The sequence below is a fragment of the Megalobrama amblycephala genome, linkage group LG16, assembly GCF_018812025.1.
Source record: "Megalobrama amblycephala isolate DHTTF-2021 linkage group LG16, ASM1881202v1, whole genome shotgun sequence".
In the NCBI taxonomy this organism is placed as follows: Eukaryota; Metazoa; Chordata; class Actinopteri; order Cypriniformes; family Xenocyprididae; genus Megalobrama; species Megalobrama amblycephala.
Window position 1 is genome coordinate 39,928,037 of NC_063059.1, and position 27,764 is coordinate 39,955,800.

Below are 27,764 nucleotides of genomic sequence, written 5' to 3' on the forward strand. Positions count from 1 at the left end.
ATCATTTAGATACATGTACATTTTACATTTACTGTATCATTTATTTTGCTCATTATTTCACAGCCACTAAATCTGTTGAACTGAAGCTGTTACCTTAAAGAGTTAGTTCACCCAAAAATGAAAATTTATGTCATTTATTACACACTCTCATGTCATTCTACACATGTAAGTCCTTTGTTCATCTTCGGAACACAAATTAAGATATTTTTGATAAAATCCGATGGCTCAGTGAGGCCTGCATCTATGGCAAACCGTTTTAGCTTAAATTATTCCCAGCGTTACTCGTAGTAATACTACTAAGAATTTCAATTACAAAGCTCTCTAAATCAGTTCTTACTAGTAACAATTACAATTAGAGAGCTCTAAAAATTAATTTTTACTAGTAAAAAACACATTAAAGATATGTATAATTGCAGAGCTCTGTAATTCAATTAGAGAGCTTTGTAATTGCATTCTAACTAGTAACAACTGAATTAGAGAGCTCTACAATGGCAATTTTTACTAGTAAGAATTGCATCGTAGAGCTCTCTATTCAGCGCTACCTTTTTATGATAATTACACCTCATGCATATTCACAAAATGGGCAACGGCACTTACAGTTTGTTCAATAAAGCTGTTTTCAATGATGAGTAGCAATGTAGAGGCTCTAATAATCTGATATAAGCATTATATAACCTATAAGAAGTAGGCCAACTATTTTTGATGTTGATTAAAATCATTATAACATTACAGATTGTGCTTTAAAGACAATAAATAAGGTTCAACGAGGCTGAAGGCGCATTTGACTTTATTCCATTTTAAACCAATAGATGGCACAAAAATTCAGCTCAGCACTAATTTGGCTGATCCTTGATGCTTTCCGGACAGCAACGAAAAGTTGATTCTGTGCTCATTTGATCTAATATGTAATGTTTTTAAAAACGTTAAAAGATTTATGTAGCAAATGAGAATCAATCAAATTATTGAATATATTTTGTTAATGTTTTTTGGTTTTGTTCAAGGTAATTGATTTTTTTTTTCATTAACGGAGGACTAGGTAAAAGTATGGTATTTTGGGTAAAATAATAGTAGCCTATATAAGTAATAATATAGTTTCTGTATTTTCAAAATTAACAGAACATTAACGGAACATTTTCTGTACTTTCACAGACAATCCTTATGCATAAATGTCTATAAAAATATAGCATATCCTTGGTAGCAAATAAATCAACAACACATATAAAATTGAACATGTTTTTTTTTTTTTTTTTACGTTTTGTAAACATTCTTAAAAAATTTATTCAATGGGTAAAGACAAATTATGACAAATTAAAAAATGTGTAAAACAATTTAAAGTCTGCGTGAACCGGAAGTTACAAATGACTTTTCTCCAGTGCTGTAACATATTTCCAAGTGAAACAGAATATTGAATAGAGGGCAGAGTTTTACTTTAGCGCTCCTCCTCTCTCTCTCTCTCGCTCATAGTAGACTAACGGTTACAGGGGAGTGGTTTAAGCGATTTCAAACCAAGCCGTCAAACTGACGTCATCAGAGAAGGGGCACCGTTGCAGAGGGGAGGAGCATTTTCAGATTTTGATTAAATATTACGAAGCCAAACAATTTTTTTGTGTGGATTGACTTGCACGGATGAATTGTTCACCACAAAACTAGCAATTTGAGCTAACAAAATAAATAAAGTCAATTTTGATTTCATGTGTACTTTAAAAAAAAGTGTATTTGTTGAACAAAAATGTATTATTCATGTAGGCTAGGTATCAAAATAAACCATAAATAGTCCAAACATTGCTAAATTGATTGTTTTAATATCGGAGTAGTGAAAAGCACAATTTTCTTAAAGTGTGCATTTAGCCCTGTTGTGAAGGTATACACTACATACTAAGTTGAATTTAAAGGTGAATTCATACTCGCTCAGAAAAGATAAATATTATAGCGATATGCAGCTATTTTAAAATAGTAAAATACTTTTTTTTTCAGCATTGCAAAGGGTTTTACTTGCATTTTCTACTCAAAAAATAATGCTGATGCAATTTGGGCTATATGGGTGTGCGATATTTGTCATCTACGAATTGTCGTTTTAACGATATACAAGCTGACATTCGCTATCGAGTGTCAATGATTTTGTAAAAGAAAAACAACTTGAGAGATGTCGGCTTTTCAGGCATTAATAATATAATATAATATAATATAATATAATATAATATAATTTCAAATCAGTGGTTTGGAGCAAAACTGCCTAAGTCACATGAACTATAGAAGTTTCAAAACACTTATGACATAATGAAGCCTCGCTTACTGAAATCATGTGATTTTGGTGTTCTGAACCACTGATTCAAAGCAAAGATTTGTAAAGCTTCGAAGCTTCATGAAGCAGTGTTTTGAAATCGCACATCACTAGATATTGTTGAGTAAAGTGGTTATTTTGTTATTTTTGGCACACAAAAAGTATTCTCGTCGCTTAATAATATTAAGGTTGAACTACTATAGTCACACAAACTGTTTTAAATATGTATTTAGTATTTTTAGTAGCTTTCTGGTCATTGAAAGTGTTATTTCTGGTGATGCAGGCCTCACTGAGCCATCAGAATTTATCAAAAATATCTTAATTTGTGTTCTGAAGATGAACAAAGGTCTTACAGGTGTAGAATGACATGAGAGCGAGTACTTAATGACATCATATTCATTTTTGGGTGAACTAACCCTTTAAGGTTTCTCAGCAGTCAACAATGAGGAATCGAGAATGGACACCAACCTATTTGCTCCTCAGTATCTTCATGTTTTATTCTGGATGGTTCTGAAATACTCATGTCTTCAATCTCCTCTTTAATAAACTCCATCTTTAACAGTCACACAGATTTCAGCTGCTACACCTGGAGTTTGTCCTTCTCTTGTAGGATGATGTGAATATTCCCAGTATTTATTGGTGAATTGTTGTGAGAGGAGCTTCACTGCAGGTGTGAACTGTGATCACTGTGAGATACTGACACCCACAGGACCAGATCTGGAAAAATTAAAGACAAGTTACTGAATTTATACTGGACTACTTTAAAAGCGCATTGTGTAATGTGCCATGTTTAACGACTCATAAAAAAAGAATTCTACAGTAAAAAATGCTCAAAATATGCATTTCGTTAGAGGAGTAGCTCTAGTATAAGGGGTTAATGTCCACTTTAACGCACCCTCCATGGCGGCCAAGAAATGGATGATGGCGCAACAGGTGGCTCTGTTTTGTCCCATTTAAAATTTTAACGGTCAATTAAAAAATATTATTACAGTAAAATGTTCAAAAATTTCTTTTTGCACTAGATGAATACACTCTCTAACAATCCACGTAGTCGGATTTATCGCACCCTTAAATGTGGTGGAGAAATCCTGAATTTCTCCGTTGATTTCCAACAGCGCTCACTGTGAATAGAACCATGCATGTATGCCTTATTTAATATTTGTTTAAATCGTTTTTTTTTCCAATTGATATTAACGGTGCAATATGTACGATTTTTGCAGTAAAATATCCAAAAAGCACTAGGCCAGTGTTATATATTTTGTTCACTTGAGTACTTACAATATCCCAAATGTTTCCAACTATTTGTAAATCATGAGAAAATTGCAATTTTAACCAAGGCTCCGGGATGTGTGAGGAGTCGCCTGACAATCGCGTCATACCCGCGTTACCCTCGGTTTCCGGTTTTATTTTGTAGAAACCATGGAAACACCAAAGACGCTTTAATATATTACATGCTTTAATAGGCAAGGCAACAAATGTTTGGTTACATCTATAGACAGAAAACTAATTATTGTTATAGCTCAACACGTTTAGTCTTATTGTTTAAATCTAATTTTCTTGATTTTTTGCGAGTACCATGCTTTACCATGCCTCAGAGAAAAACACTATTTTGTGAAGTAGCTAACATAGCATAATCAGATGCAGCTTTATTTTTAGTAACAGTAATACAGAATGTTCTTCATCATAAAATACGTTTTAAAATGAATTGCATGCCATTTATCAACACAAGCCATCCAGTATTTAATATGATATTCTAAAATCGATCTATCTTACTGCAGTGTGTAACAGTGTCTCACAGCAGCCGCCGAGCGAACGCACAGAGTTATGTTATAACATCATTTTCTTATTCAATTGTATCTAATATGATAAACAGAGCTGAGTTACCTCATACTCATGACCGGAAAAGCGGAAGCGGTGCTGGCGACTGTGGCATAATAAAAGTCCCGCTGCTCGTGAGGCGTGTGTTGATCAATCGCTCCAGCTCCTCGTTCAGCTCCACAACACTCGCTCCTGCTCTGCTTCATACTACAGTAACGTTAATAATCACATCAATGAACATGATTTCTTCCTGAGTCCTATCCTGATTGTTTCCATCAGCTGTGAGGTGAAGACCACATGTTCCAAGATTCTGCGCTCAAACTTGCCAGCTACGCCTTTGTTTTGAATAGGCCTCTAGCGGACAGAAATCTTACATACTGCACCTTTAATGCATTCAAAGGATGACATGTGCAATAATTAAAGAATGATGTAATTGTATTTAATATACCTTAGTAATTTCACAGTAATTTTCACTATTTCAGTGTTATTTATATTTCAAAATAGTTTATTCTTTTCTGAAAACAGACACAATAGTAACAGCGTCCCTAAAAAGTGTGAATAAGATAAAAACCACAAGGTCCCTTAAGCTCATAACAAAAAATACTGCAATTATATTTTATGTGCCTTTACATTTTTATATCAGTGTTATTTGCATTTCAAAATAGTTTATTTTCCTTTAATTATGAAAATAGACACAAAAAGCACCACAATTCCTAAAAAAGCGTGATGAGAAAAACCGCGGTCCCAAGTTAAGCGTGAATAAAAGGCAAAAAACGCGGATGCGTCGCGTCTTTTAAGGTGGACCGGATAGCGTACATGCGAATAAGAAGCTGGATTCAGCATCGTAAACATACTTGTGTAAATATTTCTTACATAAATACATTTACATTTAGCAGACGCTTTTGTCCAAAGCGACTTACAAATGAGAATAATACGTATGTAGGCCTATGTGCATTTATATACACATTCATTTTTTCATTATTTCTAAATTTATTAAATATAAATTCAAATAAACCTAAGTGTATATGTCTTTATATCGGCCATACGCCACCATGAGTGAAACTTGTATGTCACGAGTTTATTTGTAATTTATATTATTTATTTGTATTTTAAGTTTTGGTGTATTCATTGTTCTTCACTCTCATCTTTTCAAAATATTAAATAAAATCAGTTTGCTAAAGTTGGCGGTTATGAGCAAATTGTCGTTATTGAACAAACACTCCAGTTGGTTCGTTTTGCAACATGATTCAGTTAAAATCACAGCTCTACATACCTGACATGCTGGAGAGCTTTTACTACATATGAATGCATCCAGATGTGATTTAATAATTCCTTCATTCAGTAATTCATTAAGTTAATTTGACAAAAGCAGGCTACTGTTGTTAGCAGTTAGCACTTAGCATCAACAAGACTAGGGGCGGATCTCTGGTGTGAGCGAGGAGCTGAGTAAATTCATATCAAGTCACAAAACAGCAGATTCGACTAGGAGTAGGTAAAATTCAGATATCTGAAAATATCATTTTGACTAATTGTTTGATTAATTTTCAGGTTAAAAAAAAAGTACATAAGGTTTTTAGTCTTGTTTTCTGGGTAAAAAAATTAATAAATTTAAGTGCATTTTTCTCATTTAGCAAATTATCTGCCAATGATTTGTATCTTTTCAGCCAGCATTTGGAGAAAATATTCCACATTTGCCCTTCATTCACATCTTTGCTGAACTGAAGCTTTGGTACTTTATTGTTCGTAAGCAGTCAATTAACTCCAACCTCTTTGTATGATACAAAACCTCATAATTTGAGTTTATTTTACAATAATACTGCACATCTCAAACATATTTATCACAGTTAGAAAGATTAAAACAATATAATCCTTTCAATAAATCAAGATGAGATGTATTTGTTTTAGAACACAATATAGTACACTTAGTCAATAAGAAAATGACATGAATAGATCTACTTCAAGAAAGACCTTGGGGCAGTTTCTTGGGGCAGTCATGGCCTAATGGTTACAGTCAGACTGGTAACCCAAAAGGTTGCAGGTTTGAGTCTAAATACCGACAGGAAATTACTGAAGTGCCCAATTGCTTTCAACTTATTAGTCTTTATAATTTTCCAAGGTTTCTGCAAATTGACAAAATTGAACTAGGTGATATTGTGCATTTAGGACAAACTCCATATTTTATCTCACACTATTTAGTTGAATGTATTTGACATTAAAAAAAGGTATTTCTCACTTGTAACATTTTCATATGAGTGTGAAGGCTTGATAAACATGTAAAACTCTTCTCACACTGAGTACAGTAGTACGGCTTCTCTCCAGTATGAACTCGCACATGTGATTTCAGAGTTCCTGACTGAGTGTAACTCTTGTCACAATATAAGCACTTGTAAGGTCTTTCTCCAGTATGAATTCTTTGGTGCTGTTTCAGATGGTCAACTCTAGTAAAGCTCTTCCCACAGTCACAACACACATGATCTCTCACTTCATTTTGTGTTTTCTGGTGCAGTTTAAAACTGTCCAGCCGTGAAAAACTCTTTCCACAGAGAGAACACACATAAGGTCTCTCATCTGAATGAACTTTCAGGTGTTGTTTTAGCTGTGATGATGAAATAAAATCTTTACCACACTGATCACAGTTAAAGGTGCCCTAGAACCCTTTTTCACAAGATGTAATACAAGTCTAAGGTGTCCCCTGAATGTGTCTGTGAAGTTTCAGCTCCAAATACCCCACAGATTTTTTTTATTCAGTTTTTTAACTGCCTATTTTGGGCCATAATTAAAAATGCGTCCTTGCTTGCTTACCTGCATAAAATCTGTGTGCTGCTCCAGACGTTAATACTGGCTTGTCTAATGCCTTGAACATGGGCTGGTATATACAAAAGTTGGGGGCTACATATTAATGATCCCGACTGTTGCATCACAGTCTGTGTTATGTTGAGATTCGTCTGTTCTTCAGAGGTCTTTTGCACAAATAAAATTTACATAATAAGGAGGAAACAATGCTGTTTGAGACTCACTGTATGTCATTTCCATACAGAACTCTAATTATTTAACTATGCCGAGGTAAATTCAATTTTAATTTCTAGGGCACCTTTAAATGGTTTGTCTCCAGAGTGATGGAGCAGATGATAATTGAGACCAGTTTTACAAGTGAAACTCATCTCACACTGAGTACAGTGGTATGACTTCTCGAGTATGAACTCGCTCGTGTGATTTCAGATGTGCAGACTGAGTGAAACTCTTGTCACAATATGAGCACTTGTAAGGTTTTTCTCCAGTATGAATTCTTTGATGCTGTTCCAGATCGGTAGCTCTTGTAAAGCTCTTCCCACAGTCACAACACACATGATCTCTCACTTCATCATGTGTTTTCTGGTGCAGTTTAAAACTGTGCAGCCATGAAAAACTCTTTCCACAGACAGAACACACATGAGGCTTCTCATTTGAATGAACTTTCAAGTGTTGATTTAGATTTGATGATGAAGCAAAATCTTTACCACACTGATCACAGCTGAATGGTTTTTCTCCAGAATGAATGCGTAGATGATAACCGAGACCTGATGCTTGAGAAAAACTCTTTCCACAGTGAGTGCATGTAAACGGTTTCTCTCCAGTGTGAATTCTCATGTGTTTGTTCAGGTTTACTTTTTGTGTAAAACTCTTTCCACAGAGAGAACACACAAAAGGCTTCTCATCTGTATGAACTTTCAAGTGTTGTTTTAGATTTGATGATGAAGCAAAATCTTTACCACACTGATCACAGTTGAATGGTTTTACTCCAGAGTGAAAGCGTAGATGATAACTGAGACCTGATGCTTGAGAAAAACTCTTTCCACACTGAGTGCATGTATACAGTTTCTCTCCAGTGTGAATTCTCATGTGTATCTTTAGGTTTACTTTTTGTGTGAAACTCGTTCCACACTGAGAGCAGGTGTGCGGCTTATCTTTTGTTCTTTGGGTTTTGATGCTCCGCTTTTCCTCCTCTTCTTCATTGAGTTCATGTTTTTGCGGTTTCATCTCAATCCAGTCTAAAATGAAAATATTATATGGTTAAAACTGATTTCACAGATGAAAAGCAACAGAGAATCAAATATCAGATCTTTGATGTGCTAAAGGTTAGTTCTGTCATTTTCTTGTTAATCCATTTAAAATGTGGATGACAAAAGCTATTCAAGATTATGATCATTTAGTTGCATTTTATGTATCACTTATGTTGAACTAAAAAATCTGAAACCAAATCTGTTGAACTGAAGCTTTAATACCTTAATGTTTCTCGGCAGTCAACAATAAAGAATCAAGAATGGACACCAACCTATTTGTTCCTCAGTATCTTCATGTTTTATTCTGGATGGTTCTGGATCACTCATGTCTTCAATCTCTTCTTTAATGAACTCCATCTTTAACAGTCACACAGATTTCAGCTGCTACACCTGGAGTTTGTCCTTCTCTTGTAGGATGATGTGAATATTTCCAGTATTTATTGGTGAATTGTTGTGGGAGGAGCTTCACTGCAGGTGTGAACTGTGATCACTGTGTGATACTGACACCCACTGGACCAGATCTGGAAAAATCAAAGAAGTTACTGAATTTATACTGGACTACTTTAACAGCAAACACATATGGTGTTTTTAATTTAAATCAAACATAAAGCATTTTGATGGTTACACATCAGTAGTTTATAAAACAGCAGGTTGTTCATTTTTATGAAACCCAGGATATTATAAGGATGAAACAGGGCACACGTTACAGTCGATTACGATCTTAATTAATCAGAAATCTAAAATAAGATTAAATAAATCCACCTAATAAACAATATGCAGACTGAGTTAATCGCATCCAAAATAAAAATTTGTGTTCATATAATATATTACTTTGTATATATAAATACACACACATGCATTTATTTAACAAAATATTTAAACAAACATATTTTTATAAAATATTTTTATATAATATAAATTATATATAAATATATAAACAAACATGCTTGTTTCTTACATATACATTTAGCAGACGCTTTTGTCCAAAGCTACTTACAAATGAGAATACATATGTGTGTGTATTTATATATACACAAACATTTTTTTTATCATTTTTTAATTATTTATTTTTTAATTTATTATATATAAATTCAAATAAACATGGCGTATGGCCGATATAAAGGTGTATGTCTTTATATCGGCCATACGCCACCATGTATGTCACAAGTTTATTTGTAAGTTTTTTATAATTATTATATTATTTATTTGTATTTTAAGTTTTGGTGTATAATTCCATTGTTCTTCACTGTCGGCTTTTCAAAATATTAAATAAAATCAATTTGCTAAAGTTTGCGGTTATGAGGAAAATGTCATTATTGAACAAACACTCCAGTTGGTGGTGATAGTTAGTGTGCACCGTGTTGAAAAGCTTCGAGTAATGAACCTTTTTACGATACACTTGAGAGAAAAACCTCGGTGCTTCACAAAGCTTCATTTCGCCATCACTACCAGTTGGTTCGTTTTGCAACACGATTCAGTTAAACTGCCAGCCCATTGAACATGGGCTGGCATATGCAAATAATCGGGGCGTACACCCCGACTGTTACGTAACAGTCGGTGTTATGTTGAGATTCGCCTGTTCCTCGGAGGTCGTTTAAACAAATGAGATTTATATAAGAAGGAGGAAACAAGTTTGAGACTCACTGTATGCCATTTCCATGTACTGAACTCGTTGTTCAACTATGCTGAGGTAAATTAAATTTTTGAATCTAGGGCACCTTTAAACACGGATACTTTATTCTGTGTGAGCTATAATCACGTGGCGAGTGTTATTAAACTCATCGCGGAGCTCTGCGCGTGCATATCATAACATTCGTATTTTTCATGTGTTCGTATTCAAACTCCAGTTCTGACCGCATCGCGAGCAAAATACAAACAACACATGTTCTACTGGGGTAAACATACACACGGCTCGCATGTTTGAATGCAGCTAGAGCAGGCAGATGAAAATGAGCCGCACTTTTAGGACATTTGAATTCTCTGCTGTAATGCGAACATATTTTCCATTTGTGCTGGTAGATTTCAGTGAAACAATCCACATGCACACAATCCTCTGCTCTGGTCGCGTCGCAGGAAAACATATTTTTGTGTTGTAGCACTGAGGAAAGGAACACCAACGATATATCTCTGAATGACAACAGACCGAGGCGAGAAAAGTGAGACTTCCTCATGCATAACACCGCAATTATAATCTTATGCATACTACAGCACAGTGATTGGATTAAATGAGCTTTAGGTCATGAATATATGTCGAGAATCACTCGAAACAATCTACGTCAGCATGTTCGACCATGCCCATACTTGGGCCGAAAGTACACGATTACGTCAGATTTTGTGACGTTGCTCCGACTCAGCTTTTCAAACCGGAAGACAGAAATCGCTCTGAAAAAGGCAAAAATAACTATTTTTCACTTATGAATAACATTAATGAGTACCTTTAGTGTTTTCAATGATGTGCAGCCTATACATATCTGTTCACAGCTCAAAACAAGTGTTTTGGGGTTTCATGACCCTTTAACATGCTCAAATCTTGAAAATTGTCACAAACATTGGAATCTGCAGCCATTAGGACGCTGCAGAGACTGGGAACCCGGCGTGGCACAGGGGCTCTATGGCGCCCACTTGAACAGGGTCCGAAAACTTGGTCCCTATATCAAACACACTTGCATGTATTAGTATGAAACATGGTACACATATAGACCTCATCAGGCCAAACAACTTTCAAAAAGTTATACGCCAGCTCAACAGGAAGTCAGCTATTATGGGTTGTTTGAAAAAGGCATGCTCTGGAATTTGATATACTCCTCCTAGGCGATTAATCCTATCATAACCAAACTTGGTCGGCATGAAGTCAAGACATTGAGGATGCTAAATTGTAAGCGAATTTTGATATCTCGAACGGTTTGGCTGTGGCGAGGCAACAAATTTATGGGGAGAAAAGGGAAACAGGAAGTGTGTTATAACTTCTTCATACATTGATTTTTATGAAACTTCAGCAGTGTATTCCTTGTAGGAGGTCGATCACATGGATGTCACTATTGTGAGTCAAAATTATAGCGGCATCAACTGGCAGCAGGAAGTCACTTTCAAAATGCTTTGAGATCACACTCTTATTTTTACCTGATTTGCTTCAAACTTCATTATAATAAATGTCAAGACATGGCAAAAGTAGACCTGTGAAAAGATTTTTGATATTTTTCAAACACTGTTGCCATAGCAACAGATCAAACTTCAATATTTGTTTTTGGATGCTTTTGAGACTTTTGAGATGCTTTTGAGACACACATGTCTATACATGGGCAAAGCCTTAGAAATGGGTGGAGAGGAAAGCCTCCATAGCGCCACCTTTTGACAAAAGCAGGAGATTAGTTTAACCTACAGTCACCAATCTTGGTACACATACTGATCTCATTAAGCCGGATAACTTTCTAATTTACAGTCATTAGCTCCGCCCAAGAGGAAGTCAGATATTTTGGTTTGAATGTGAATTTTTCGCTGTGTTTGCGAACATCATGTATGACGCATATATCTTTAAATTAATTATTTATTAATTCAAATTTATTTTAAAAACCCTATTTAAATAAATTTAACATGATTTTATAAAAGTGTCTGTTTAAAATAAACTTGCATAAGTGAGCAGAAAAATCTAAACATGTACCTAAGACTGATATTAAAATCATCTTTGCAGGTTCTGTGATTTGGCTCTATTTATTAATTTTTATAACTTTATTTTTTCACCGTATACCACAAATATTGAAATTAAATGAAAGCATGCTTTTGGTGCATAAGATTGGTGCACAAACGATAGCTCAGGGAGGTCAAAAACACATAAAGAGATGTGTTAGGATAATACAACATCAGCAATCACAGACATTCGCATTAAGACTGGATTACATTTCTTGGAGTACTGTTGCAAATAACAGTATGTAATTTGCTCTGGAATTTTTTATAGAGGTTGTCTGAGAAAAGCACAGACATGGCAGATTAGGATGATATTCTACACTCATGTGAAATTGACCTTTGACATTGTATGACATGAAATTCATCTAAATTTAAATGAGCTTATGGATGTGGCTGTTGTGGTTTGTAATCATATGGGCACCATCTTCTGCAGTAAATGTGGTGTATTCAAATGACTTTGACTTTTGCCTATTGCATGCCATGCACAGTTGCTCTGAAGCCACCGGGCTTGGGCCCATCATCCCTGCTTGCAGCTATATTTAATACAATTAAAATGTGTTTGACAATTTCTATTAGTGCTGGGTGGTTTGAACAAAAATCTGTATCACTTTTTTTTCCAGATTCAGGCAGTTTCACGGTATATCACTTTTCTTTTTTTCCCACTGGATCTTTATTCTGGCATATTTTACTGTCAGGAGTACAGGGAATATACATTATATAAACATTGTAAGGACAAATAAAAATTAAAGAATTAAATCAATTCATAAATCAAATCAATTCATAAAGCTAACAATTTAGTTTAAAAAGTAATAAAATTAATTTATTTCATTAAATTAATAATAATAATAATAATAAATAGGCTATGTTCTGTAATTTCAACGAAGACCTTTGAGTTTGTGTGTTTTAATAAACGGTATTATTATTATCTCTAATAATTGATGTAGCCTACTATCTGTTGTAATATTTCAAGTTATACCGAACTTTATTTTGACAGGGTCATGAAGAATTGACGCAACCCTGAATGGTATTTTGCCTCTGGAATGTGACTTTCACCTGGGGAGCCCCGCAAAAAAAAGCGAATTTTAACCCCTGGAACGCGATTTTTACTGTGGGCCCCCTGTGAAACGTGATTGAGCTATTTGAGTAGCAATTTGGCGGGGTTTGTTGTGAAAACCTGGCAACCCTAGTAGGAGTAGACGCTCATTCATACAAACTTAAGATTTCAATAGCAGTCTTTTTTAGCTTTAATTCACAGACACTAATCCGTATCGATACAACCCTACTATTGATTTATTCATCCAAAAATTGCAAATTCCGTGATGTTCCATTTCATACAGTAGTAATGCCTGGATTTCATCCGTTATTTTCTTCATCGCGGAAATCATGGCTCTGAATGACATTTTTAGTAGCATATAAGAGAGTTAGTTTGGTTAGTTATTTATTGTTATGTTATAAAGTTGTTTCCATTAGTTTAAGAGGGATATGCAGTTAATAGAATCCGCTTTCTCACTCTTCATGGCCATTGAATAGATACAGCAGCTGTTTCAGCTACGCACCAGTGTGGCGTTTTTTGAAAAATAGGCTACATATCGGTATCAAAAGTGAAACCGGTTTACTGCCCAGCACTAACTTCTATAGATTATGATAATTTAAATGCATTTGTGTTTTTTTTCTGTGTATTTATCATCTATAAACTGCATGTCACAGCCACCCAATCTGTTGAACCGAAGCTTTGTTAATGTTTCTCAGCAATCAAGAATGGACACCAACCTATTTGTTCCTCAGTATCTTCATGTTTTATCCTGGATGGTTCTGGATCACTCATGTCTTCAATCTCCTCTTTAATAAACTCCATCTTTACTATAGTATGGCACACAGACTTCAGCTGTTTCTGCACGGATTTCTCTTGTTATTCTTCTCAGGACGACCATCTTCTTCTTTTACGTTTTAAGAAAGTTTGTAAACCGCTTTAATGTGCGTTTGCGCCACCTACTGGAGTGTAGTATTGAGTTTGGAAAAAGGGAATATTAGCCGTTGTCAATATGCGTTCAAAATCACAGAAAGTACAACTATTGTGACTAATAACAAATCTATATCTAACAAATTTTAAGGATGGCTAAATATCACAATTTTTTTAAAGTGTACTTAGCATTGGGAGTACAGGAAACCCAGACAACAACATAGTCTGGCCCAAATCGGGCCCACATCTGGTACACGTGGATTACACGCGGACCAGATGTGGGCCAGATCTGGGCAGACACTATGTTGCTGTCGGGGAAGGAAAGATACAAAGTTCTTAATTTATTAATGTCTTGTGGCCTATATGTAGACAAACATAATGCGACTTGAAATGTACATATATTTAAAGTTCCTCTCAAATTACTTGCAATAAACAACCCTAATTAGTTTAGTAGTTAAAAAAAAAAGTTTGTGAAATGTCCCCCCAGTCACGCAATCCCAGAATTGGGCCGTTTAGGATGGCTTGAGGATGAGTAAAGCCTGGGCTAATTTTCATTTTAAAGTGAACTAATCATTTAAGGTTGAACCACTGTAGTCACGTTGACTGTTTTATCGATGTCTTTAATACCCTTCTGGACCTGAAAAGATGCAATGACATTGCTGCCTACGTGTGGATCAGATACCTTCGGATTTAATCAAAAATATCTTAATTTGTGTTCTGAGGACATATGAAGTTCTTATGGGTGTGAAACTAATGAGGTGAGTAATTAATGACAAATTTCATTTTGGGTGAACTAACCCTTTAAGACCCTTTTTTGCATGCAAAACCAAACCTTCTCATCTGAATGAACTTTCAGGTGTTGTTTTAGATTTGATGATGAAATAAAATCTTTAACACACTGATCACAGTTAAATGTTTATTCTCTAGAGTGAATGCGCAGATGAACACTGAGACATGATGCTTGAGAAAAACTCTTTCCACAATGAGCGCATATATATGGTTTCTCTCCAGTGTGAACTCTCATGTGTTTGTTAAGACTGTCCTTGCGTGCAAAACCAATTCCACACTGATGACATATGAAAGGTTTATCTCCAGTATGAACTCGCTTGTGTGATTTCAGGTGTGTAGACTGAGTGAAACTCTTGTTACAATATGAGCACTTGTAAGGTCTTTCTCCAGTATGAAGTCGCTCATGTAGTTTCAGTTGTCCAGGCCGAGCAAAACTCTTGTCACAATATGGGCACTTGTAAGGTCTTTCTCCAGTGTGAATTACTTGGTGTCGTTTCAGTTGGGCAGTTGTAGTAAAGCTCTTCCCACAATTAAAGCACACATGATCTCTCACTTCATCATGTGTTTTCTGGTGCAGTTTAAAATGACGCAGCCATGAAAAAGTCTTTCCACAGAGAGAACACACATAAGGCTTCTCATCTGAATGAACTTTCAGGTGTTGTTTTAGACTTGCTGACGAAATAAAGTCTTTACCACACTGGTCACAGTTAAATGGTTTTACTCCAGAGTGACGGAGCAGGTGAACACTGAGACCTGATGAACGATTAAAACTCTTTCCACACTGAGTGCATGTATACGGTTTTTCTCCAGTGTGAACTCTTATGTGTATGTTAAGGTTTCTTTTATTTGTGAAACTCTTTTCACACTGAGAGCATATGTGTGTCTTTTTAGGTTTTGTTCCTTGAGATGTGAAGGTATGAATTTCCTCTGCTTCATTCAGGTTTTGCTGCTTCACTTCCATCCAGTCTAAGATAAAAATATTATGTGGTTAAAATAAGTTCAAGTGAACTCTGATTTAACAGCAACAGAGATCAGGTATCAGAACTTTTTTGTGCCAAAGTTTAGTTCTGTCATTTACTTATTAATACAATTAAAATGTGTTTGACAACTTCTAGTGCTTCTTAGTGCTGGGTGGTTTGACCAAAAATCTATATCTGTATTTTTATTTATTTATTTATTTGTTTATTTTTAAGATTCAGGCGGTTTCACGGTATATAATATATTTATTTTTTTCACTGGACATTTATTCTGGCATATTTTACTGTCAGGAGTACAGGGAATATATATTATATAAACATTGTAAAGTCAAGATAAAAATTAAAGAAACATAATTATTTCAATTAATTAAGCTTCTCCCGCGGTAGAAATCGGGTAGAAATGATGGGAACGCAGGCGCATTGCGATATGAGATGCACCCCCGATGTACTATGTTGTACAATTGTAATATTTAAAGTTATACCGAACTATTATGACAGGGTCGTGAAGACCTTTGACTTAACTGTGTATATGATAGTGTATATCGATAGTTTTAACAAATTAAACGGTGAAATGTTCATAAAGTGACTCATAAAGTGTTCGTGTTCGTGTATAGAGAGACAGCAGACAGAAATCATCGCGAGTGTCATGTGCTTCACTATAGTAATCAGTGTTGTCAAGTCCGCGGTTTGAAGCAACCCCAAATAAAATGATATTTAGCCCCTGGAATGCGACTTTAGCCTGGGGAACCCCGCCAGGAATGCGCTTTTTACTGAGGGACCCCCCGTGAAATGTGATTGCTCTATTTTTGAGAAGCAATTTGGTGGGATTGTTGTGCAAACCTGGCAACCCTGGTAGGTGAGTTATTCTCATTCATACAAACTTCAGATTTCAATAGCAGTCTTTTTTAGCTTTAATATACACAGTCAGACACTAATCCGTATCGATGTCTGATTCATTGTACAGCCCTACTTTTGATTTATTCATCCAAAAATTGCCAAATTCCATGATGTTCTGCATTATAGAGTAATGGCTGGATTCTGTCATTTCATTCGTGTTTTCTTCATCACGGAAATCATGGCTCTACGTGGTATTTGTAGAATAGGTGATTTTGATTTGTTGTTAGTTCGGTTAGTTATTTATTGTGTTATAAAGTTGTTTTCATTAGTGTAAGAAGGGTATACAGTTAATATAAGTCCTCTCTCTATACAATCGACAGCGCTCTTCGTGGCCATTGAATAGATACAGCAGCTGTTTCAGCTACGCACCGGTATGACGGTTTTTGAAAAACCGGTTTAGCGTCCAACACTAACTTCTCTACAATATTATGATCATTTAAATGCTTTTTCTGTGTATTTATCATCTATAAACTGCTTATTATGTCACAGCCACCCAATCTGTTGAACTGAAACTAATGCTTATCAGAAGTCAACAATGAAGAATCAAGAATGTACACCAACCTATTTGTTCCTCAGTATCTTCTGGTTTTATTCTGGATGGTTCTAGATCACTCATGTCTTCAATCTCCTCTTTAATGAACTCCATCTTTACTATATTACAGCACACAGATTTCTCCTGTTCATTCTTCTCAGGACGATCATCTTCTTTTACGTTTTTTGACAGTTTGTAAACCGCTTTAATGCGCATTAGCGCCACCTACTGGAGTGTAGTATTGAGTTTTGAGAAAAAGGGAATATTGTAATTTTGGCTTGCTGATTTTTATTTAATTTAGATGGGTCTTATATAGGCTACTTTAAATTTCTTCAAGGCATTATGAAGGAGAATCTATAAGTCATTACTGCATATTTAGATATAAAATTATACTGAAACATATAGCAGACTGAGGCAAATATTGGCACATTTTTGTGGGTCCAGTGGATGTACACGTGAAAGTCGTGTTACAACCATCAACACATCCATTTAATGAAGACAAGACTAGACTGGAACAGAACTGAACATAAATACAGGTGGTGATGATGATGGTGATTAATGAGTGCACAGCTGAAAACCATAAGTGTCCATGACAACAAATGAGCAATTAAGGCAGATGATGATGAAACACAAAGAGTCAAAACAAACGTAATTGTGACAATATGATGAACAGATTTAATTTAGACTTTTATTTACATGTGTAAACTTTTGAACAGGGTCATTTTTATGTATTCAACTTTTATTTTGTCTTGTGGACTATATTTAAACATGAAAAAGGACACTCTTTACAATTTTATGGTTAAATACCACCTCAGATGAACAACAAATTATATATTACACCATTTCATAATTTATTTAACAAAAATAAACCCAAAATAGAAAAGCCATGGGTAACAAACTAGGTACACTCTTTTAGCAGCAGTAAGTTGAAGGAATCATTTTCTATATGACAGTATCAGTCTCTCACATCATTCTCACAAGTTGCGAAGCTCCTTCCACACTGACAACAGGTGAAAAACATTTCATTTTTCTCCAGAGTGAATGCACAGATGAAGTCTGAGTCCAGTTGTATATGGGAAACTCTTTCCACACTGAGATCATGTATACGGTTTCTTTCCAGTGTGAATTCTTATCTTATGTTTATTAAGACCGTCTTTACGTGCAAAACCAATTCCACACTGATGACATATGAAAGGTTTCTCTCCAGTATGAATTCTTGTGTGTTTCTTAAGACTGTCCTTATATGCAAAGCAAATTCCACACTGATGACATAAGAAAGGTTTCTCTCCAGTATGAACTCGCACATGTGACTTCAGTTGTCCAGACTGAGTGAAACTCTTGTCACAAGATGAGCACTTGTAAGGTTTTTCTCCAGTATGCATTATTTGGTGTCGTTTCAGTTGGGCAGTTGTAGTAAAGCTCTTCCCGCACTCCAAACACACATGATCTCTCACTTCATCATGAGTTTTCTGGTGCAATTTAAAATTTTTCACCCATGTAAAACTCTTTCCACAGAGAGAACACACATAAGGCTTCTCATCTGAATGAACTTTCAGATGTTGTTTTAAATGCGATGACAAAATAAAATCTTTACTACACAGATCACAGTTAAATGATTTTTCTCTAGAGTGACGGAGCAGATGAACAGTGAGACATGATGTACGATTAAAACTCTTTCCACACTGAGTGCATGTAAACGGTTTCTCTCCAGAGTGAATTCTTATGTGTGTTTTAAGGTTTTCTTTTTTTGTGAAACTCTTTCCACACTGAGTGCATGTAAACGGTTTTTCTCCAGTGTGAGCTCTTATGTGTAGGTTAAGGTTTTCTTTTTTTGTGTAACTCTTTCCACACTGAGAGCAGGTGTGCAGCTTTTTAGGTTTTGTTTCTTGAGATGTGAGGGTACAATTTTCCTCTTCTTCATTCAGGTCTTGTGTTTGCTGCTTCACTTCCATCCAGTCTAAGATAAAAATAGTATGTGGTTAAAATCAGTTCAAGTGAACTCTGATTTAACAGCAACAGAGATCTGGGGCCGTATTCACAAAACATCTTAAGGCTAAAAGTAGCTCCTAAATTGCAGATTTAGTAGAAACTTTTAAAAATAATGGGCGTGTCAGTCCTAATTTTAGGACTCCTACATTTTTGCTCAGAGTATTTCACAAAGCATTTTAGCGCTAAAACTAGCTCCTAAATCCATGAAACATTAGAAGTAGGCAAGAGGACTCCTAAGTCACTAAGACCAAATCACAAACAATCCTAATCCACCCAAAGACACTGTACACCCTTGAGGCAATAGCAATAGAGCCTTAGGTATTAAATTTTTTCTTCATAAATGCAATACATTTTGATTTATAGATTTGAATCCACGATGAGACCCCAAAAATAAATCTATAACAAATAAATAAATATTGTCTGATTACCTGTGGCAGTGGTTTTCATGAGTTCACATTTACAAATGTTTGAATAGAGTAAAAAAAGAGATTAATAAGTGTATTTGGAACGCTGTCCAAGGGGATCGAGGGCTCCGAGCTTGGAATTTAGACCAAGCCCAAAGTTCTCCCCGTATCCCCAGCCGAGAGTGAGGAGCGGGTTGGCGGAGGGATGCAGAAAACTGTCAAAGTAACTATAGGCGAGTCGGCTCTCGTCTGTGTATATATTCCTCCTCTTCAGCTGATTAGAAAGACCGTTTGAATGTGTTCCTCCCAAACTTTGTTTATAAAACATAATTTGTCGTTTGCATTTTGCATTGTCTTGAGATGCAGACATCCAAGAGGCAGACAATTAATTGTATATACTTTAATTAGTTTTAATTAGTGACACTTAGCCTACATTTTAAAACCTTTATTTGAATATGGCAATATTTTTATTAAAATATTTATTTGAATAGGGCAACATTTGTATTTTAAAACCTTTATTTTAATATGGAAACATGACACCTCATTCTACAATATTTCTATGATTAAATCGCTGACTCCTCCCTCATCAGCCAATCACTGTGTGTATACTCCATAGCAACGTGGTCAACCCTGCCCTTACTCTTAGCTTAAGACTTCAGTCTATTCCTTATTAAAAGTTTGTCTCAGCAGCTTTGAGAATAGGTTTTAAGAACTTTTACTGCTATTTAGGAGAACTCTTAGTGGTAAGATAAAATGTTTTGTGAATACGGCCCCAGATCTTTTATGTGCCAAAGTTTAGTTCTGTTATTTACTTGTTAATACAATTAAAATGTGTTTGACAACTTTCATTAGTGCTGGGTGGTTTGAACAAAAATCTATCACATTTTTTTTTAAAGGTGCCATAGAACTTAAAAGTTTGTATGTTTTAATAAATGGTATTATTATTATTATTATTATTATTATTGTTATCTCTAATAATCGAAGTACACTCTTTTTTTGCCAGGGTTGTGAAGACCTACTTCCTGTGTATATGATAAGACAAATATCGATAGTTGTCATCAAAAACCTACCAAATTCTGTGACGTTCCGCTTACAGTTCTTGGACTGCATTCATTGATTTCATCTGTTTTTTCTGCATCGCGGAAATCATAGCTACATATTTACAGAATTAAAGAGAGTTAGTTTTGAGTTATTTATTGTTGTGTTATAAAGTTGTTCCATTAGTGTAAGTATGCAGTTAATAGAAGTCCGCTCTACTCAGCGATCTACATGGCCATTGAATAGATACAGCAGCTGTTTCAGCTATGCACCGGTATGACGGTTTTTGAAGAAATAAGTTACATATCGTCCTCGAAATTGAAACCTGTTTACCGCCCAGCACTAACTTCTATACAACATTATGATAATTTAAATGCATTTTCTGTATCATTAATCAAATATAAACTGCTTATGTCACAGCCACCCAATCTGTTTAACTGAAACTATGTTAATGTTTCTCAGAAGTCAACAATGAAGAATCAAGAATGGACACCAACCTATTTGTTCCTCAGTATCTTCATGTTTTATTCTGGATGGTTCTGGATCAATCATGTCTTCAATCTCTTCTTTAATAAACTCCATCTTTACTATATTAGAGGACAGAGAATTAAGCTGTTTCTGCTTGGATTTCTCCTTTTCTTTCTTCTCAGGACGATCATCTTCTTCTTTTACGTTTTATGGAAGTTTGTAAACCGCTTTAATGCGCATTAGCGCCACCTACTGGAATGTAGTGTTGAGTTGTGAGAAAAAGGGAATATTGTAATTCTGGCTTGCTGATTTTAATTTAGAAGTGTGTTATTTATGCTACTTTAAATTTCTTCAAGGTATTATGAAGGAGAATCTAAGGCCATTACTGCATATTTAGACATAATGCTGAAACATATGCTAACAATTAAAAACAATACACTCAAAAATGATTCTAGCTGCTTGCTCAGTTTATTTAAATCCATTCTTTGTGTTTATTTAATAAATCAAGACGAGATGTTTTATTTCTCATACTTATACTATCAGAAAACAATATAGTACACTTAGTCAATAAGTAAATGACATGAATAGATCTAATTCAAGAAAGACCTTGGGGCAGTCGTGGCCTAATGGTTAGAGTCAGGCTGGTAACCCAAAGGGTTGCAGGTTTGAGTCTAAATACCAACAGGAAATGACTGAAGTGCCCAATTGCTTTCAACTTATTAGTCTTTATAATTTTCCAAGGTTTCCAAGTATTTCTCACTTGCAACATATTTTCATATGAGTGTGAAGGCTTCTTAAACGTGCAAAACTCTTCTCACACTGAGTACAGTAGTACGGCTTCTCTCCAGTATGAACTCGCTCATGTAATTTCAGAGTTCCTGACTGAGTGAATCTCTTGTCACAATATGAGCACTTGTAAGGTTTTTCTCCAGTATGAATTCTTTGGTGCCGTTTCAGATTCTCAGCTGTTGTAAAGCTCTTCCCACAGTCCAAACACACATGATCTCTCACTTCATCATGTGTTTTCTGGTGCAGTTTAAAACCATCCAGCCGTGAAAAACTCTTTCCACATAAAGAACACACATAAGGCCTCTCACCTGAATGAACTTTCAGGTGTTGTTTTAGCTGTGATGATGAAATAAAATCTTTACCACACTGTTCACAGTTAAATGGCTTTTCTCCAGAGTGACGGAGCAGATGATACTTGAGACCAGTTTTACATGCAAAACTCTTCTCACACTGACTACAGTGGTACGACTTCTCTCCAGTATGATCTCGCTCATGTGATTTCAGGTGTCCAGACTGATTAAAACTCTTGTCACAATATGAGCACTTGTAAGGTTTTTCTCCAGTATGAATTCTTTGATGATGTTTCAGATTGATAGCTCTCGTAAAGCTCTTCCCACAGTCCAAACACACATGATCTTTCACTTCATTATGTGTTTTCTGGTGTAGTTTAAAACTGTTCAGCCATGAAAAACTCTTTCCACAGAAAGAACACACAAAAGGCTTCTCATCTGAATGAACTTTCAAGTGTTGTTTTAGATTTGATGTTGAAGCAAAATCTTTACCACACTGATCACACTTGAATGGTTTTACTCCAGAGTGAAAGCGTAGATGATAACTGAGACCTGATAATTGAGAAAAACTCTTTCCACACTGAGTGCATGTAAAAAGTTTCTCTCCAGTGTGAATTCTTAAGTGTATCTTTAGGTTTGCTTTTAGACTGAAACCTGTTCCACACTGAGAGCAGGTGTGCGGCTTTTTAGCTTTTGTTCTTTGAGTTTTGATGCTCTGCTTTTCCTCCTCTTCTTCATTCAATTCATGTTTTTGCAGTTTCATCTCAATCCAGTCTAAAATGAAAACATTATGTTGTTAAAACTCTGATTTCACAGATGAAAAGCAACAGAGAATCAAGTATCAGATCTTTGATGTGCTAAAGGTTAGTTCTGTCATTTTCTTGTTTATCCATGTAAAATGTACATGACAAAAGCTATTCAAGATTATGATCATTTAATTGCATTTTATGTATAATTTATGTTGAACTGAAAAATCTGAAACCAAATCTGTTGAACTGAAGCTTTGATACCTTAATGTTTCTCGGCAGTCAACAATGAAGAATCAAGAATGGACACCAACCTATTTGTTCCTCAGTATCTTCATATTTTATTCTGCATGGCTCTGAAATACTCATGTCTTCAATCTCTTCTTTAATAAACTCCATCTTTAACAGTCACACAGATTTCAGCTTCTACACCTGGAGTTTGTCCTTCTCTTGTAGGATGATGTGAATATTCCCAGTATTTATTGGTGAATTGTTGTGGGAGGAGCTTCACTGCAGGTGTGAACTGTGATCACTGTGTGATACTGACACCCACAGGACCAGATCTGGAAAAATCAAAGAAGTTACTGAATTGATACTGGACTACTTTAACAGCAAACACATATGGTGTTTTTAATTTAAATCAAACATAAAGCATTTTGATGGTTACACATCGGTAGTTTATAAAACAGCAGGTTGTTCATTTTTATGAAACCCAGGATATTATAAGGATGAAACAGGACAGACACATTATAGTCGATTATGATCTAAATGAATCAGAAATCTAAAATAAAATAAAATAAATCCTCAATCGAATCCAAAATAAACATTTGTGTTCTGATAATATATTATTTGGTGTATTTAAATACACACACATGCATGTATGTACAAAATATTTAAACAAACATTATATTTATAAAATATTTTTATATAATATAAATTATGTATAAATATATAAGAAAACATACTTGTGTAAATATTTCTTACAAATACATTTAGAAGACGCTTTTGTCCAAAGCGACTTACAAATGAGAATAATACGTATGTGTGTATTAATACACACACACACACACACACATTTTTAAATATTTATTTTTTAATTTATTAAATATAAATTCAAATAAACATAGTCGTATGTCTTTATATCGGCCATACGCCACGATGAGTGAAACTTGTATGTCACTTTATTTGTAATTTATATTATTATATTATTCATTTGTATTTTAAGTTTTAGTGTATAATTCCATTGTTCTTCACTGTCGTCGTTTCAAAATATTAAATAAAATCAGTTTGCTAAAGTTTGCAGTTATGAGCAAATTGTCGTTAATGAATAAACACTCGAGTTAGTTCGTTTTGCAACATGATTTCATTAAAATCACAGCTCTACATACCTGACATGCTGGAGACCTTTTACCACATATGAATGCATCCAGATGTTATTTACTAATTCCTAAAGTAATTCATTCAGTTGATTTTCTCTCTGTGACGACAAAGGCAGGCTACTGTTGTTAGCAGTTAGCACTTAGCATCAACAAGACTAGGGGCGGATCTCTGGTGTGAGTGAGGAGCTGAGTAATTTCAGTATCAATTCGCTGAACAGCAGATTCGACTAAGAGTAGGTAAAATTCAGATATCTGAAAATATCATTGTGACAAGTTGTTAAACTAATTTTTAGGTAGAAAAATGACATGAGGCAAGATGTCGTTTTTGTTTTATTTCTCATAGCTATACTATCAGAAAACAATATAGTACACTTAGTCAATAAGTAAATGACATGAATAGATCTACTTCAAGAAAGACCTTGGAGCAGTTTCTTAGGGCAGTCGTGGCCTAATGGTTACATTCAGACTGGTAACCCAAAGGGTTGCAGGTTGAGTCTAAATACCCACAGGAAATGACTGAAGTGCCCAATCCCTCCCTGAACGCTGTCGTGAATGGCTGCCCACTGCTCCAGGTGTTTGTGTGTGTTCACTATTCACTACTTATTATGTGAATGAAATAACTTGGATGGTTTAAATGCAGAGGACAAATTCCAAATATGTTTTACCACACTTGGCTTTCACTTTCACCTATTTAGCACACAACCCATCCTGACAGAAAAAGCAACTTTATTTAGACTGTAAGAGTTGTTGACTGGTGAAGCTTCAACTTTTTAGTCTTTATAATTTTCCAAGCTTTTCACAAAATTGACAAAATTAAACTAGATGATACTGTGCATTTAGGACAAACTCCATATTTTATCTCACACTATTTAGTTGAATTGATATAAAAGTGTTTTTCACTTGCAACATATTTTCATATGAGTGTGAAGGCTTGATAAATGTTTAAAACTCTTCTCACACTGAGTACAGTGGTGCGGCTTCTCTTCGGTATGAACTCGCTCATGTACTTTCAGATTTCCAGACCGAGAAAAACTCTTGTCACAATATGAGCACTTGTAAGGTTTTTCTCCAGTATGAATTCTTTGGTGCAGTTTCAGATCACCAGATGCAGTAAAGCTCTTCCCACACTCCAAACACACATGATCTCTCACTCCAGCATGTGTTTTCTGGTGCTGTTTTAAATGACACAGCCATGAAAAACTCTTTCCACAGAGAGAACACACATAAGGCCTCTCATCTGAATGAACATTCAGGTGTTGTTTCAGATGTGATGGTGAAATGAACTTTTTACCACACTTATCACAGTTAAATGGCTTTTCTCCAGTGTGACAGAGCAGATGATACTTGAGACCAGTTTTACATTTGAAACTCTTCTCACACTCAGTACAGTGGTACGGCTTCTCTCCAGTATGAAGTCGCTCATGTGATTTCAGGTTTCCTGACTGATTGAAACTCTTGTCACAATATGAGCATTTGTAAGGTTTTTCTCCAGTATGAATTCGTTGGTGCCATTTCAGATGGCCAGTAGTAGTAAAGCTCTTCCCACAGTCACAACACACATGATCTCTCACTTCATTATGTGTTTTCTGGTGATGTTTAAAACTGTACAGCAATGAAAAACTCTTTCCACAGAGAGAACACACATAAGGCCTCTCATCTGAATGAACTTTCAGGTGTTGTTTTAGATGTGATGACGTAATAAAATCTTTACCACACTGATCACATTTAAATGGCTTTTCTCCAGAGTGAACACGTAGATGATAACTGAGACCTGATGCTTGAGAAAAACGCTTTCCACACTGAGTGCATGTAAACAGTTTTTCTCCAGTGTGAATTCTTAAGTGTGTCTTTAGGTTTTCTTTTAGACTGAAACTCGTTCCACACTGAGAGCAGGTGTATGGCTTTTTAGCTTTTGTTCTTTGAGTTTTGATGCTCTGCTTTTCCTCCTCTGCTTCATTCAGTTCATGTTTTTGCGGTTTCATCTCCATCCAGTCTAAAATAAACATATTATTAGGTTAAAATAAGTTCAAGTGAACTCAGAACTCTGACAGAAAAAACAACAGGGAATCAAATATCAGATCTTTAATGTGCTAAAGATTAGTTTTGTCATTTTCTTGTTAATCCATTTAAAATGTGGATGACAACAGTTTTTCAAGATTATGATCATTTAGATGCATTATCTGTATCATTTATAATCTCTATTTTGCTCATTATTTCAAAGCCACTAAATCTGTTGAACTAAAGCTGTGTTACCTTAATGTTTCTCAGCAGTAAACAATGAAGAACCAGGAATGGACACCAACCTATTTGTTCCTCAATATCTTCATGTTTTATTCTGGATGGTTCTGAAATACTGATGTCTTCAATCTCCTCTTTAATAAACTCCATCTTTAACAGTCACACAGATTTCAGCTGCTACACCTGGAGATTGTCCTTCTCTTGTAGGATGATGTGAATATTCCCAGTATTTATTGGTGAATCGGTGTGGGAGGAGCTTCACTGCAGGTGTGATACTGACACCCACAGGACCAGATCTGGAAAAATCAAAGTTATTGGATTGATCCTGGATTTCTTTAACAGTTTTTAATTCAGTTCAAATATAAAGCATTTTGATGGTTACACACTAAAAATAATACTGCATAAATGTCATTAGTACATGTTATACAAGATAAACTTGTATTACCTTGTAATCTATGAAATCATCTTTCCCCCTTTTTAACTGTGTTTGCCTTGTTTCCAAAGTATTAAACTTGTCTACTGCATGTTTAGTTATACTGTATCATGTTTTTGGTTTTCAATTTCAGTGCTCAGCACTCTTGTCTTCAAAACGTGTATTAAATAAAATCAGATGAGCAGTTTGCAGTTGTCTGTTGTTACTGAACATTACACTTGAGACCGAGATAAAGTTGGCTTGACATTTGATATTTGTGAGAGATTGAGCCTCAGAAATATTCAACAGAATGTTAACGATTTAGTATAATGACAAGAAACATGCTGCCTTGAGGTATTGCAACTGATAGATTTGATTGTGTAGTGATTCAAGATAGGGACAGTCTACAAATTACAAAACAAAAAGCATAAACACACAATTATTCCATCCAAATGTTTCTCTCTTGAAAAATGCTAGCAAATAGTACACACAGAGGCTTAAAACATGAACACAAATACACAAAACTCTTACATGCTAGCATAACTAAAATTTTCATTGAATTTTCAAAATTAAAGTTTTCATAAAATGATTAATAGTGGTGGTAGTAATAAAAGTGTTATTAATAATAACTTACATTTTGGGTTAAACGTGATATTACATATGGGTACACTTCAATCTCAAATCCAAAGGATGTGTCTAATACAAGATACTAAAAAGTACTTTCAGTTCAGATTTACTACCATAAGTGATGCAGAAAAACATGTTATTGAGATTTAAATGTGCTAATAAATTTAAGTAATCTCAAGTCTAAAGGGTGTGTAGATGTTGGTTTTATTCGGAAAAGTAAAACACAACACATGCTACTGAAATGTGAAAAAATACATAAATTAATTTTAAAATAAATATGGTCTTCTGTTTCAACTTCAGAGATCTTCTTATTGATTCCTAGAGGAAAATTTAGATTTTGGTTTATTCACAGAACCAAAACACAACTAATGTTATTGGCAGTCAAGAATCAAGCGTGAGCTGTACACTG

At 35.1% G+C, this 27,764-nt stretch overlaps 2 protein-coding genes and 1 pseudogene across 10 annotated transcripts in view; 1 reads left to right on the plus strand and 2 right to left on the minus strand.

Moving 5' to 3' along the window:
• LOC125248617 (gastrula zinc finger protein XlCGF7.1-like) overlaps positions 1–5,546 on the minus strand; it is a 33,372-nt gene extending 27,826 nt beyond the window's left edge. The window contains exons 1-2 of one of the 3 annotated variants that reach the window (XM_048160650.1): positions 5,373–5,546; positions 2,750–2,998 (exon numbers count right to left, since the gene is read on the minus strand). In XM_048160650.1, the coding sequence (XP_048016607.1) occupies positions 2,750–2,834 (85 nt within the window). In that variant the 5' untranslated portion in view covers positions 2,835–2,998; positions 5,373–5,546. The remainder of the gene's footprint in view (positions 1–2,749; positions 2,999–5,372) is intronic. The other 2 variants (XM_048160645.1, XM_048160651.1) reach the window with 2 other exon arrangements.
• The window catches only part of LOC125248716, a 551,526-nt pseudogene that overhangs the window by 224,891 nt on the left and 298,871 nt on the right, over positions 1–27,764 (plus strand).
• LOC125248644 (gastrula zinc finger protein XlCGF7.1-like) overlaps positions 1–27,764 on the minus strand; it is an 81,931-nt gene that overhangs the window by 52,074 nt on the left and 2,093 nt on the right. Inside the window, exons 1-7 of one of the 7 annotated variants that reach the window (XM_048160722.1) lie at positions 24,088–24,951; positions 23,014–23,262; positions 20,904–22,727; positions 17,005–18,932; positions 13,591–15,535; positions 8,412–8,660; positions 7,084–8,127 (exon numbers count right to left, since the gene is read on the minus strand). In XM_048160722.1, coding sequence (XP_048016679.1) covers positions 7,262–8,127; positions 8,412–8,496 — 951 coding nt within the window. In that variant the 5' untranslated portion in view covers positions 8,497–8,660; positions 13,591–15,535; positions 17,005–18,932; ... (1 more) ...; positions 23,014–23,262; positions 24,088–24,951 and the 3' untranslated portion in view covers positions 7,084–7,261. Of the gene's footprint in view, positions 1–7,083; positions 8,128–8,411; positions 8,661–13,590; positions 15,536–17,004; positions 18,933–20,903; positions 22,728–22,963; positions 23,263–24,087; positions 26,072–26,331; positions 26,613–27,764 lie in introns of those variants that run through there. The other 6 variants (XM_048160717.1, XM_048160720.1, XM_048160718.1 and 3 more) reach the window with 6 other exon arrangements.